The 14,259-nt window shown below is 42.2% G+C and overlaps 1 protein-coding gene across 5 annotated transcripts in view; it reads right to left on the bottom strand.

The window, feature by feature from the left end:
* CCAR1 (cell division cycle and apoptosis regulator 1) overlaps window positions 1–13,474 on the bottom strand; it is a 31,654-nt gene extending 18,180 nt beyond the window's left edge. For 2 of the 5 annotated variants that reach the window (XM_074874263.1, XM_074874260.1), the window contains exons 1-10: window positions 13,393–13,461; window positions 12,313–12,431; window positions 5,385–5,557; window positions 4,751–4,795; window positions 4,035–4,067; window positions 2,861–3,054; window positions 2,210–2,324; window positions 1,939–2,131; window positions 674–806; window positions 191–352 (exon numbers count right to left, since the gene is read on the bottom strand). In XM_074874263.1, the coding sequence (XP_074730364.1) occupies window positions 191–352; window positions 674–806; window positions 1,939–2,131; window positions 2,210–2,324; window positions 2,861–3,054; window positions 4,035–4,067; window positions 4,751–4,795; window positions 5,385–5,557; window positions 12,313–12,385 (1,121 nt within the window). In that variant the 5' untranslated portion in view covers window positions 12,386–12,431; window positions 13,393–13,461. Of the gene's footprint in view, window positions 1–190; window positions 353–673; window positions 807–1,938; window positions 2,132–2,209; window positions 2,325–2,860; window positions 3,055–4,034; window positions 4,068–4,750; window positions 4,796–5,384; window positions 5,558–12,312; window positions 12,432–13,392 lie in introns of all 5 variants that reach the window. The other 3 variants (XM_074874261.1, XM_074874264.1, XM_074874262.1) reach the window with 3 other exon arrangements.
* Window positions 13,475–14,259: the final 785 nt, after the last annotated feature.

The raw sequence follows: 14,259 nt of genomic DNA on the forward strand, positions 1-14,259 counted from the left end.
CATTCAAAAATAACAAAGAACGCAGAAAAAGTTTATCATACAAGGTTCTCAACTTTAAAGAAAGATCAAACACGTAATGGCTAAGATCATCATTTAACACTCACTACACACATGTGTTGACAGAGCTCACAGTAATCTGTGCCCCCAATTGAAGTGAAATGCAGGTAAACATCTGGCACTATAAACATACCAGTCCAATGAGAACTTGGAAAACTGAACCGTGTAACGAGGAACAACACGTCGTGGTCTTCGAGGCGACCTCTCCCTCTCTCGTCTAGGTGATCTCTCTCTGGAGCGTTTTCTCTGGGGTGATCTTTCCCGGGACCTACGTCTCTCTCGTTCTCTTTCACGACTTAAAAAATGCATATAAGATACAAATATTTTTGCATGCTGGTAACACAAAACGGTTTCTAGCCCAACAGAAGCTAGACCTGCCAGAGATGACTCACAAAAAGGAGAGGAGAAGTTCCTCATCGTTTTCAGTACACTGTCTCTTTTCTAAAGAGACTGACTATGGAATTCCTTCATTTCAGATAGACAAGAACTCTTCACTAGTATCTAACGGTAAAGCCACTTGCGCGTATCAACCAACTCACACTGGAGCAAGAAGCTCAGCTCTGAAGACAGGTCTTCATGGAATGCTTTGATTATAGTCTACTCCTCTACAACGTACCTCCTGTCATCTTTCCGGTTTGGCATAGGGTCTCCTCCTCTGTCATTCCTCCCAGAAAATCTGGATGGGGGGTCTAATCTTCGAGCTGGTTGTGGCTGTGAAACTAGACGAACAGGGGGCTGTAACAAACCACCTGAAAAAAATTTACAAGATCAATACATAATAGGGGGCAACTATCTACACTTAACAAACATTGCTGCTTTACAGTCGTTTACATTTTCTAAAGTAACTCTAGAGTCAAATGAATCTATGAATAACATCCACCCCAAGAAACTCAAGAGACCTGTGCTTTTCTTCACTGATGTGAACTGAGACTCTGTAAGTGAAACTGGTTTCAAAGCATTATCTTAAAATGGAAGTTAATATAATCTAAGCACATACAAGCTACCACAGTAAATAGCTAAGCCTTTTCTTAAAAAAGTAGTTTAAGACAGATATACTACCTACTCACTGAACTAAAGAAAACTTAAAACTCATTTTTGAGACTATTCATAGGTAAAAACAATTAGCTTCCTGAAAAATTATTCTTAAATCAGTTTATTATACTGCTGTATCAGTCCCCCAGCACATACTTTTGCTGTCTCAAGACATTTAACCAACTGGCTGTAACTGGAGCCAACATTACTAAACACCAATGAACAACTAGGACTAATTAGACTGCAATAAGCATTTATGCAAAACAGTTCTGCTCAGGTGATAGCTTAAGATCTTCTCCCCTTGCTTTTACTGTGGGTAAGACAAGTTTTAATTTTATTTTTATTATCAATCCTATTACTGATTCTTCAGCCACTCAAAGTTCAAGCGACCCCACAATAACCTTTGTTTTAGATTTGCCATGTTCAGCACTGTTTCTTCTCTCAAATGCCAACTTGGCTAACTGAAATAAAGACAAATATAGAAATAAGAGTTTCAACAACACAACTGTGTGAAACCTGATCTTGTTGAACACTACAGAACGTGCTGAAGAACTACACTGCCATTAATACTTTCAACTCCCCAACTCGTCTGTGAAAGCGTCAGAATAAAAGTTACATTGAATTTGTTTTCAGATTATGAGATCTTAATAGGAACAGGAATCCACGGGGATTTCACTAACCAGGTGGTTCTTGAGCTATTGCAGGCGATGTGCCTTGCATATAGCTGCGGGCAGACACATATTCAAGCTGAAATTTCTACAGGGTCCTTTCCATAAGACTAACAACAAAATATCACCACACGCTAAGCACCAGAAGGACCACATCGAACTTTGTGCACTGAAGGAGCACCTTTCTGCTGTGGCTGCTGCAGCAACGGCTGAGGCTGTGTCTGAAGCAAAGGTGTGATGGACGCTGCGGATATCTGTGCCTGCAACAAGGACTGTGGCTGTGGCTGTGCCTGAACACTGAATGCAGTCTGCTGTGCGATGGGCTGAAGAACTGCCGGAGGGGTCTTCAGTAATGGCTGAGCTTGCGTCTGGTTCTAACAGCAGAAAACGAGTTGTGAGTGAGCTTAAAACGGCAGCGGTCAGTACAAGTTAGACTGGGTAACCCCATATACCTGATTTGGAAGTGTCTGGATCCTTTGTGCATTCCACTTGAATGGCATGTTAGGATTGTAAGTAGCTTCTACCAAAACTCTGTCACCCACCTGAGGTGTCTTTCCTTTAACAGCACTGTAAACATTACAGAAAATGTATTGTGAGAGTCTGATTTAGTTAGTTCTACATCTGCAAGTTACATTTAAAGTTGGGAGAAAGTAGACAAGGTTCATTAAAAAAAAAGCTTACAGAAACAGCATCTACCCCCAAATTCAGTGAAAGTAGTATCTCCTTCAGTTTGGAGTATGCCAAGGAATTTAATTTCTGTTTTTGGCCCCAAAGGAGAAGTTCCCTAAACAGTACCGAGTTAAGATAGGCAGATAGTAAGTTATATGCATTTAATCACCCACAAATGCTATGATTTCATATTATAAGGAGTTTATTGCCTTCTCTCTGGGTTTTGCATTAAAGAACTAAAAAAATTCACACAGAAGAACTCCGATCTAGTGTCTATTAACTTATTTGACCACCTGACTTTCAGCATTAACAGAAAAAACATATTAACTGCAGGCACAATCAGTGCAGTCACAGAATTAGAATGCAATAATCTGAACTTTTTATTTAGCGAGGGTATCACAGAGTACATCTGCAGGCAGGTATTTACACCTTACCTAAGTTGAAAAAAGACATCTTCATCCACAAAACCAAATGTATCATGCAGTTTAGTAACTACCCCAGTGAAGACACGCTGCTTTTGTGGTTGGGTTTGCTGTTGACTTGACCGGGGTGCTGGATAAGAAACAGTTATCTGGGCTGCCGGCTGAGGAGTAGACAGGCTAAGACTGGTAGGTAGCGCAACAGCTGGCTGTAAGCAAAATAAAGCAAACTATAAATCTTGTAACCAGCTGACATACCTACAACGAACACTTCCTGTACTCATGTAGACACGAGTTTAAAATGTCTTTAAAGGAATTATTCTGAATAGAGATTTTCAGAAGGTGGAAGTTTTTTGTTTGTTTGGGTTTTTTTAAGATGACTTTTTTTCTACTTTGAATGAAGACTGGCCTTGTTTATCCCTTTCTTTTAAAAAAGTCAGCTTCCCAATACACACATTGTCTATTAAAAAAAAAAAAAAAAGACTGTGTTATTTTTTACAGGTAACTTGCACAGTGGGCCTGAAGAGGAGACAAGTTCCTAACTTTGCCAGGAATACACACTTAGAGATTATTCTCCATTTATATCCCAACTGTAGTGTCAGAAGTCAGTAAAGGTTGAAGCCAACACGAACCCTTCCCTACCTCAACAATTCACGTGCTTGCCTTCTTACAAAAGCAGAACACAGTAAGATAATAAAATCAAGTAACATATTTTTACATTTTTTTTAAAGCATGTTGAAAAGGCTAAGTGAAAACCGAACAAGAGCAATTTACAGTGTGTTAAATGGTTGCATGTTTTAAACCTGTCAAGCTCAGCGAGATTCTCTAAACCTATGTGCATACTGCAATACTGTTAACACGGAAAGTTAAATTCCTTCTCAAAGGAGAGAAAGATTTTCCCAGTTTGCTACTTACTGCAAAACTACTGAACACTTGAAGTTCAAACCAAAAAAAATTATAATGTAATCAACAGACATAAGCCCTTCAAGATTAAGGAAAAGTGGTTGCTATTAATTTTGGAAACCAAGGCTATGCATATTTTAACATCTGGATAAAATAAACCTGTACCAATAAAATGTCCATTTATATTAGTTCATTTTACAGATTAAACTACCCAAGACGTCACAAATTTGCACTCTTGCATTATCTGTGTTTGGGGATGAAGACCAAACAATAAAACCAAACTAACCTGAGTTAAAAGGGTCTGCTGAGGTTGCTGCAACTTAAAATAAATAAAGTTATAAATTAATTTTATATGCTTAAGGAAATTGTACAATTTTACCTCCTCTTTACAAGTAAGAGTTTTTGCTTAATCTGAGTCACTTAATAGTCCTTTGGGGTTTGGTCATTTCAGAAGTTTGCATATGCATTAAGATTGTGCTCATGTGGTTAATTTTAAGATTGTATAATCCAGGTTTACTCAATAAGCAGAAATGCTGGGTTTTTTGTAACTGAAAGTTAATAGCAATACCAAAAAAAAGTTTTGGCAGCTGGAGAAGCTTAGGCCTGTAATTTCCATGTCCTTTTATTCTTTTTCAAAATCCTGTTAAGTTCAAAGACCATAAAAAAAAAAAAAACAAAACAGAAAAGGGAACTTTTTTTGGACAGCATCTTTCCAGCAGTTAAAATACACGGCCCTGTTTAGAGCAAAGTTTAGCAGGAATCGTGTACACATGGAATAGTATGTATTTTTAAATTTCCTTTTTGCATGAAGGTAGGCAGGCTTCCATTCTGGATACGTCTCTCCAAGTTTATGAACTTCAAGCTCTCTTTCATTACAAAAAAAAATTAGTTTTTTTAACAACTTCCTGTATGAGGATGATTTCGGAGACAAATCCTACAAGACACACAACCAACATTATTTTTAAAACTATTGGTGATGTACACAGTAAGAATCAGACAAACCTGTTGCTGTACACTATAGAGAGTCTGCTGAGGTTGTGAGTATTGCTGAAACAGATAAAAGCAAAATATCTCATAAACAGGAAGTATTATTAACCCACTAATACCAAATACAGGTTATCTGCTAAGCAACTTTTAGACAGAAACTATTTACATTTAACCATTCTAATACAAACATAGCTAACAGTATCAACAGAGACTACTTCCATAACAAATATTCTTAGCCTTTAGAGTGGTCTCTGATGTACTCTTTCTAGCTAAAATCAGCAATTTTTAAGCCTTATATAGTATCTAGGGCACAGTATGAAATAATGCAAAATGCTATTAAGGATACACATAGTGATGGAAGATACTTGGAACTCGAGAATCTCAGTTTAGGTGCAGCAAAACTCCTTTTCCCAAAAGGCTTTCCATAGCTAAAAGTCAACACCTCCACAGCCAAAATTCCCACCTTCACAGGTTAGTACAATTATTGATAACTGTAGACTTAAAATCCCACTGGTTTTTAAACAGGTTTATACTGCAATGTTCATCATTTCCCATTCTGCTTTTCTCCTGGATACTTTAGCTTGACAAAGCCACTGTTTTGTATCATTAAAGTTCATACAGTCAACAGCAAATGCTCCTTTTTCTTTACCTGCTGTAAGGCAGCTGCTGCAGCTGCAGCTTGCTGCTGTAAAGCAGCTGTCTGAGTGAGCTGATAGTTCGTTGGTGTTTGTGTAGTGAGGCCTGCTGCTGCCAATGCCGTCTGCTGGGTGTATATTGTAGGAGAGGCTCCAAGCAGCGACGGCTGCTGTACACCAAGAGCAGCTGAAAAGAGAACACACACAATAAGCACGAAGTGCAAATTTCAACAGTTGAGGTTGCTGACACTTATACTAGATGCAGTATGTGATGCTTCGCTCTGGAGTCAAGCTCATGAAGTAGTTAAATCCGATTCCAAAATTCAAGATAAAGGATCACACCTCACTAGCTTCTAATCTAAATTCATTTACAAATAGTACACCACAGCAGAGGCACAGACACCATTTAATCTCCTTCTCTCAAGTTACTCATGATTTTACAGCTCTAATAGTTGTCACCCCCCATCTGCACCCACCCCCACATACACACACTGTATTCCTTCTTGAACACATTTCAGATTCTGGATCAGCCTGATGAAGACTGTTGCTCTGTTCTGTAAATTAATACATTTCATTCTATCCGAGGGCAAGAGAAATCTTTACTGCAATAGCAGCTATGAAACAGAGGCTTATGGAACACGTCCCCTGAAAATGCACAAGGCTTCGCTTCACTCAGTACTGTCTTTGTCCCTGAGTGAGCTGGATTTTGTAGATGTGGGGACTGGTAGAGAAGGAACAGCCTTATAACAACAGGGAGTTTAGTTGCTCCCCACATATAAAGGGACCAAGTCCAGCTCTCTCCAGATCTTACTGGGAAGGATTTGTGCTGCCCAGACTTAAACTGCCTGGAAGGAAAAGATTGGTTTATTTTATTGTCATATCAACTTTTAATTCACTGCAGAAGAAGATTAAGCAAATCATGAGGAGCAGCTATCCACACACTACGCTTCTTATGCATGTGATACTTCCAAACAAGGTATGCTTAAGCCTCATGGATGGAATTTTTCAGGACAAAGAGCCCTGCACAACACAAAACTGAGTGAAGAGCTGCAAACATTATCTGGAAACCATCTCCCTCTGGCAGAAGTTTTTAAAAAAGTTATCTGCAGCTGCATGATCAAATGTCACTTCATCAAGCTATCAGTCTAGTCCACATGTTTAAATAAAACCAAAGAGAAACTCAGCAGGGAAACATTGCCAGCAAAAACAGGTCAGTCAACCACCTTCAGAACTGAGGAACATCAAGCTGAGCAGGGTTCTCCTTTCTCTTCCAAAGCCATTAAAGAGGCACGATGAAATGAAGAACAGATTTACAGTATTCTTCCTGCAGTTTGTGTTCCACACAATTCTTACTGATCCAAAATAAAGCTTTCATTCCTGACCCAGGGATGCACTAAGAGATTGCTTGTAGTTGGCCACCATCACCAGAGAACACACAAAAATGCTGTATCCAACTCAACAGATCCTGAATAAGGTTAATCCTCTCTACCACGCTTTCCAGCAGAGTACAATCTTCAGAAAACAAGTTGATATCGCTGATCACCTTGCAATTTTGGAATGAAACACGGAAGAAATACATAAACAACAATGAAAATAATCACCATCACTACGATCTGTATCAAATATTGTCACAGCAGTATTCCAGGAAGTAATACTATTTTAATAGTGAAATCAGGCATGCTATAGCACAGCAAAATTACAGTATTTCCAGTATCACATGAACTTTCTCCCTAGAAAATTCCAACATGTGGGCTTCTTTAGAAGCCAAGCAAGCCAAACCTGAGGCTTCTCCCATGACAGGCCCTCCATTCTCTTGATCCTCTTGCCTCTTGCTTGTCCATCAGCTCCCATTTGAACGTGCACTTTTTGCCACGCAGAAGCACGCTCTGATGTGGAGCCTCATCAATGCCTCACATAACAGATCTTAAACAGACCTTTAAATCTAATGAAAATGCTTTGCTGCTGCATCCTGGGACAACTTTCACCTTTCTTGGCTGCATTATTTTGCTGGTACACTCAAGGCAGATAACCAATGCATTAAATCTTTCTCCTCTTATTTCCACATGCTGAGCAGAAATTCCTATTAGTGCAGAAATTCACTTCATGCTATTACCTCTGAATCTGTTTGACTATGCCAGCTATTGTCATTCAGTCTAATGTTCTAGTCTAATGTTGTTCCAACACAGGAGGATGGAGTTGGGAAACGTCATCAAGCAAGTTTCACAAGTTCTCTCCTACTTTTTGTACCAAAGACACCCACAGAAATATTAACATGCTTGCTCCCAAAACCAGATCTTGGAGTTACTCTGCTTTTCAGTTTCCATTATGACAATTTCCCTTCCAGCATAAGCCATAAGCACCTCAAACAATTCCCACCCCACCCTAAGACTCTTATCCCATTTTCTCCATTAAAGAGGGGAAAAAAAAAAAAGGAAAAGAAAAAGACTTTTTGCCATCTCTACTGTCACTTTATGAGCATTTATTATTAACTGGGTATCATCTCATCCACAACACTGCAGATCAACTTACTAACAAAAGGCAAAGACAAAAGACCAACAGGATCCCCTCAAAGGATAACACCTGTAGTAACAAGTTTTTCAAAGCTGTATCTTGTTCCTACTGATTTGCCCCAAAGTATTCCAGGAGTTTAATTTGATTACCTTTTATCTATGCACTCAACTCGGTCAAACAGACTCTGATTAAATAGGTGACTGTGTTTGCATTGCTAGTTTAAAAAAAGGAAAAGAAAAAGGAAAAATCACACACAAAAACAAGACAAAGAATGAATTGCAGACTGAGTGTGGAATTAACACTGACTGCCGTATTATTATTATTATTGGCAACAAGCACCTGCAACAACAAATAATAGCTTCTTAGGTTTGTAATTATCTCAGTAAGTAGATGCCTGCCTTCAAATGCAGTCTAAACAGCTCCAGTTCACACCAAATACTGCATGGCACGTCCATTCCAAGGACCCTTTAAGATTAGGGAAACATCTTCAAAGCATGTAGTTACATACATCTCCTTCACAAGTGATGTAGATTTATTAGGATTACGGTAAAGAAGGACCTGATCCAGGGCTTTGGACACTTTTCACAGTTGTCAGAAATAGTGAGTTTGGGTCCTGGGGTTTTGAATTTTCTTCAAGCTTAACACACTTGCAATACAAACACCATACAACCTACGCAAAAAAAAAAAATTCCTTTTAACGGGCACACAATAGAAACTAGGCTCAGCATATTTATCACAGGACATCCGTTTACAGCAAAGCCAGCATGTGGCGCATTAGTTACTATTTCTTAGTGGCTCCGAGATGCACTACATGCTTGTCCTATTCTTACACTTTTCTTTAGTCACCTCACAGGGGCCACCAGCAATAAGAAGATACTGAGCTTCAGACACTTTTGCTTTCATCAGGTGCACTGTTCTCCATTCTAATGCAATGAACAATTGATACAGCAAAGATGATGGCACCAATCAGCCAGAACACAGCATAGCTAGGACTTCCCCTTGACTACAGTTCTGTAAAAACAGACTTCACTATGCAACCACAAATCACAACCCTGAAAACAGCATTTGCCAAGCACTGCGATACAAACCAAAGACACGTCAAAAATTAATAGCTCTGAGAATAGGGGGGGATTCTCCTTTGTAGGCATTTCAGGACTCGCCCATCATTATGCAAGTTAAAAGTATAAAGAGTACTTGCATGTGCTATCTAAGAATTTTATACTTATTTTTTTAAACTTTAATTTTTTGTAGTAGGCATGATTTAATTTATGCTTTAACAATGCTTAACCAGCATAGCAGGGAGTTTATTCTGGTTTTAGTGATGTGATGCGCAAAACCATGAGACAAGGAGTAGTGAAACAATTTCACTGTGTTACAAGTAGGAGTCTCTCTTCACACACAGATCTTTGCTGGCACCTGAAATTACTGTCTCTCTTCCAATACCACAGGCGCAGACAGTAATTAGTAAGCTATCCTAAAGGGATCGCAGGAACCCTTCATTACACAGCATGTCACTCTACAACTACCTTAAGAGTGTCACACCTGAATGATTAAGAGCCTTAACTCATATAGTTACTTCTTCACCAGGGATGGCCAAGACAGCATCCGAGTCAGCAATACAAAAAAACCCACAACCCCAAAACACAACTCTGAAACTACCTTTTCGCAATTACCAAACTGGGTTTATAACACCATCACTCACCACTTTCAACAACAGCTTAGGAAAAAGATATGTATTATGTTGCCTGTGTTATAAAAATCAAGATTGCTTTCTCCCGTACCCAAGCACCTTGATGCTTTGGAGAAGGAACCTGACACTTGGATAAAAACAGCTGCCGTGCATAAATATATGTAACACCTTTAGCCAATCCTCTGAAAACATACAAGAATTTGGTAAACGCAGTTTTTTAAATCAGTTTATGAACACTGAGGTTCACAAGGGTAAGCCAATCTGCACAACTTCTTGACTGCAGCCACAGGTGAGAAGTAGTACATGCCTGTCAGCATGCCTGAGCACTGACAGCATCTCTCTTCATCAGGCAAGCAAGCCAGCTGGACAGTCACGGCTGCATGTTGAAAGGTGCATGAAAGGTGACTGCTTGGCTGCAGTTCAACAGTAAACACTGTTCTTCGCTCTCAGCAGCGCCAAAGAGCACTGCCGACTTTGCAGAAGAACTTTCCTGTGCTCCATATTATAAATCATTACAAATCAGAATTGTCAATAAAAAAAAGCAGGGGAACAAGTACTTACACAGGTACTAACACAGGAGCTGGGCAGTAGAATCCTGGGGACTGGATTCAGTAGTACAGACAGGGAAGAAAGAGGATGCAGACATGGTGATTGTGTATTGCAGCAGGAACTGCAAAGGACTGCACAGAAGGATGCAAGTAACTAAATTCCCTCAAGTGATACTGGAGAGAAGATACTACAGTGTGAAGAGGGACACCAGGAACACAAAGGAAGGTGGAACTAGCACGGGAAGAAGGCAAAAATGCAACCAAACGTTGGTCTTTAATGGCTCTCATGTTTGAGTCAGGTGCTGCTGGATCAGATGAACAGCTAAAAATCCCTAGGGATACTATCCTCATTAAGCAGGTGAAAAATCTCTCACAGCAATTGATGCTGACCAGTCCTATTCCAATTAAATTTTGCACTTCATTTAATTTAAAGAGGCTCAGAAGTAGGCTAACCAAAGGCAGAGTTGTAGGAATAAGAAAATGGGTAAGAAGTTGGTGTGTACTTTTATTTCCCTTGCTCCATCCACCTCTTCTCCTGGGCTCCCTTCTGGTCCTGGCTCAGCAAGGTCTAAGATGGCTGCCAGCTCCTTCCTGCAGCACATTTTATGCAGCCTTCCCTCTGAAACAGGACATGGAGCTGGCCCGCAGCCTTCCACCACTATTTTTGATGCACTAGCTGTCACATCAGCCAACATTGCAAGAATACCCCAGCCCAGATGCTGCCATCCTTTGATCGCTCCAAGGTATCACCCAGTCAGACACAAGAACCAAAACCAAAGTTTGTCTCTCCCATGTTCCCCATGCTGACCCTTTCCAACTGCTAAGTAATTTCTTATGGAAGGACAGTAGTGCCATTTGGGGAAGGGAAGTGTGAACTATTCAGAGAAACAGTGCAAAACTGCTTGTAGGCAGCTGGTTAGGTACAGCAACAGTTTAGGTAGAGAGTAGGAGTGAATGGTCATGGCGGAAAAGGAAAAGGCACACTGGGACAGAGTATTGTGAAACACCTCGTGGGGTGGGGGGCGGCATATGCACTCAGACTGGGCCAGTGCCCAAAAGAAAAACTGGAGATGGAGAAGTCATTTTGGGAAAGAAAACTGAGTCAGGAGAAAGATCTGTTCTTTTTTTCCCCCCTAGACATGCACCTTCAAAGAATGGCAACATTCCCAACTTTTGCTAAGCTCCCAGACTTAAAACCACTGACAAAGAAGGTATGTCATTCGACTTCATATCAAACTAGAGCAAGATGCAAAGGACAACTGCAAAACCCATACAACTCTTTAGAAAGACATCTCTTCAACAATGTTACTGCCTGTGCTCACATTTTGACAGCCTGAATCCTCAAAGTACCACAGCTTCGTTGAAGCCTTTTCACGTCAGACAATGAAACAACAATATTTAGGAAATACTTTGTATTCAAGAAGAGAAAAAAGCAGCCCAGAATGAAATGGAAGCACCAAGATTCACCACGCAGCAAGTGTCACATTCTTGCCTCAAAAACTTTCATGCTACAAAACAATGCGAAACATGAAAATCTAGCCAGCTAGGTTTTTAAATACACTAGCCTGTGATTAAATAAGGCTTCTTAGCTAAATCAGAGGAAAACCTCTATCATTATCAGGGTGATACCTTTGGTTATAGGGATCTCTGAGTTCTAACTTGGCACTAACAAGAAAATAAAATATACCCCCTCTGCACACAAGTAACAAATTTCTGAGACCTCTTGTTATGTGAAGTATGTCCAATGTATTAATAAAGACAAGATACTTTGTAAACATTGAAGGCTGCCCTGGAAATGAAACTCGGGTAGCACTTAAAAAAAAAAAAGCTCTGTAATGCCTTATTAGTACTGTTATTATTTAATCTAGAGCAACGCAATTAAAGGGTAATTTGATTTACACATCTTTGGATACGAGTAACTTGATATGTTGTTTACTGACCAAGAGAATCAATAAAAATTCAGCTGGGATTTTATTTATCACCTCTTACAAAAAAAAAAACAAAACCCAAGAGCTAGTATTAGGCAATGATCTTTAATGTCCTATTGTGTGAAAAACTCCCAACTTAAACCATTTAAATAGAATTTAAATTAAGTTAGTTATCATGGTGCCACTCTTAACTGCATACCCAACTACAGAATCTCCAAATCTACTAGATGTCAGGGTTCAAACATTAAGCGATATGTAAACTGACCTGGCTGAGATACTGCAGTGGCTGTAAACTGAGTAGCCCAAGGGGGATTCTTCTGTCCTCCAAACTGAGCCATGGCGAAAGGCAAAATCTCCTGGGTGTCTATCTTCTATAACTGCAATCTATTAAAATAAAGCGCAGCTACAATCTTTGAAATATATACCATCAGGCTATTTTAATTCTGGGTCAAAAAAAAAAAAAAGAAAAAGTGTTGAAAGATTATCTTTACACCCCTAAACCTGGTGGGCAACACGGATCAAAAGCGGGAAACACAAAAAGTTGCAAGACAAGTTATTATATTTTCCTAAGGCACGATCTCCACCCTCCCCGCCTTAACAATGGGACTAACGCTACTTAAACGCAAAAATTTATTCAAGTTTCCAACGAAGGCTAAGGGAAAGGTGACTCTGCAGAACGACGGATTTTTATTTTTTGTTATTATTTCTTTTTCAGGGCTATTGCTCCGCCGCCGTGTGGGAGCGCTGCCGGCAGAGGAACAACGTACGCTTTCAGCCATGGTTCAGTTTCCCTCTCCTCGAACAAGGGCAAGTTAACCACGCGAACATGGCAGGGCCGCTCACCAACTCCGCCACTTCCCTCCCTCCCTCCCCCCTCGCCCGCCGGGGAAACCGCCCGCTCCTTCCCTGCAACCACAATTTTTTAAAAATTACCGTAACCCACCTCAGCACCGTTAATGCCCCCCCTTCTTTTTTTTTTTTCGCGCGCAGCCTCAAATACCCGCCGCGTAACCGGGCCCCGCCGCCGAAGAACGGCTAACACAGCACGGGGAGAAAGGAAAAGGGGAGGCGGCGGGCGCCGGCCCTTCCTCCCGGCGCGGCGGCGGCAGGCCGGGAGGGCGGGAAGCAGGCGCCTCCCCACCCCCCGCCGCGGCGAGGCCGCCGCCGCCCGCCCCTTCCTCCTCCTCCTCCTCCTCCCGCCGCCCCCGGCCAACAATGCGGGCCTGAGCGCGGGCCCGCGCTCGCCATGCTCTCCCCCACCCCAGGCGCCACCGAGGCCTGCTCTGAGGAAAGCGCCGGGGCCTCCGCGCCCGGCCCGGGCCCCTTCTGCCGCCGCCGCCGGTACCTGAGCGGCGCCTCGCCGGAGCCATCGCCAGCCCCTCCGAGCCTCCCGCACCGAGCGCGCCCCAACTGCGCAGGCGCGCCCGCCCCCGCGGCCGGCAGCAGGCGGCGGCGCGCGCTGCTGACGTTAACGCCTGCGACTGCACGACGCCGGCGGGCCCGAGCGCGCAGGCGCGGGGCGGGGCCAGGCGGGCGGCTGGGCGCGCGCCCGGCCTGCCGCGTGCGGAGAGGCCGTGAGGGGAGGGGAGGGGCTCCGGCGCCATCTTGGCCGAGACGGGCGGACGGAGGGCGGGGCTGGAGGGCCGCCATCTTGCAAGGGGGCCTAACTGTTCTAACCCCAGTGGTGCCCCTCCTCTGGTCCCCTCTGGCCTCCGCAAGCGCGCTGCTCGACCTTGTCCCCCGCCCCACAAACGACTCGTAGCGGGCGTCAGTCTGAGCAGTTGTCAGATGCTTCTCACACCATCTCCTGCGTAGGAAATAGGCAGCCCTCAGCCTGAAGCAAAGCCACGCAGGAGCTTCTGAACCGGAAAGCTGATTTTATGTACAGAAGCATTCCGGTTGTTATGGGGCGGGCGGGAAGCAGGTTCATCTGAGGTGAAGGGAGAGCAGAATCACCAGAGGGACTCATCAAAGCACTTAAGCTGCTTTGAAACAGAAATCGGAGCCAGGAAATATTGTAGTAAGTAGTTCAGTAGTTCATGGGCAACAGTAATTTCCCTCTTGATGATGTTATAAAGAGCCTTCCTTAAATAGTTTTTTACACAAGTTTGCTTTGAGGTGAAATGCGCACATGGGTCATTAATGTTTGAGAGTAAAGTCAACAAGACACACTTTGTAAATGAAAATGGCACTTCAAAGTGTTCTATTTGTT

The sequence above is a fragment of the Strix uralensis genome, chromosome 7, assembly GCF_047716275.1.
Source record: "Strix uralensis isolate ZFMK-TIS-50842 chromosome 7, bStrUra1, whole genome shotgun sequence".
NCBI classification, from domain to species: Eukaryota; Metazoa; Chordata; class Aves; order Strigiformes; family Strigidae; genus Strix; species Strix uralensis.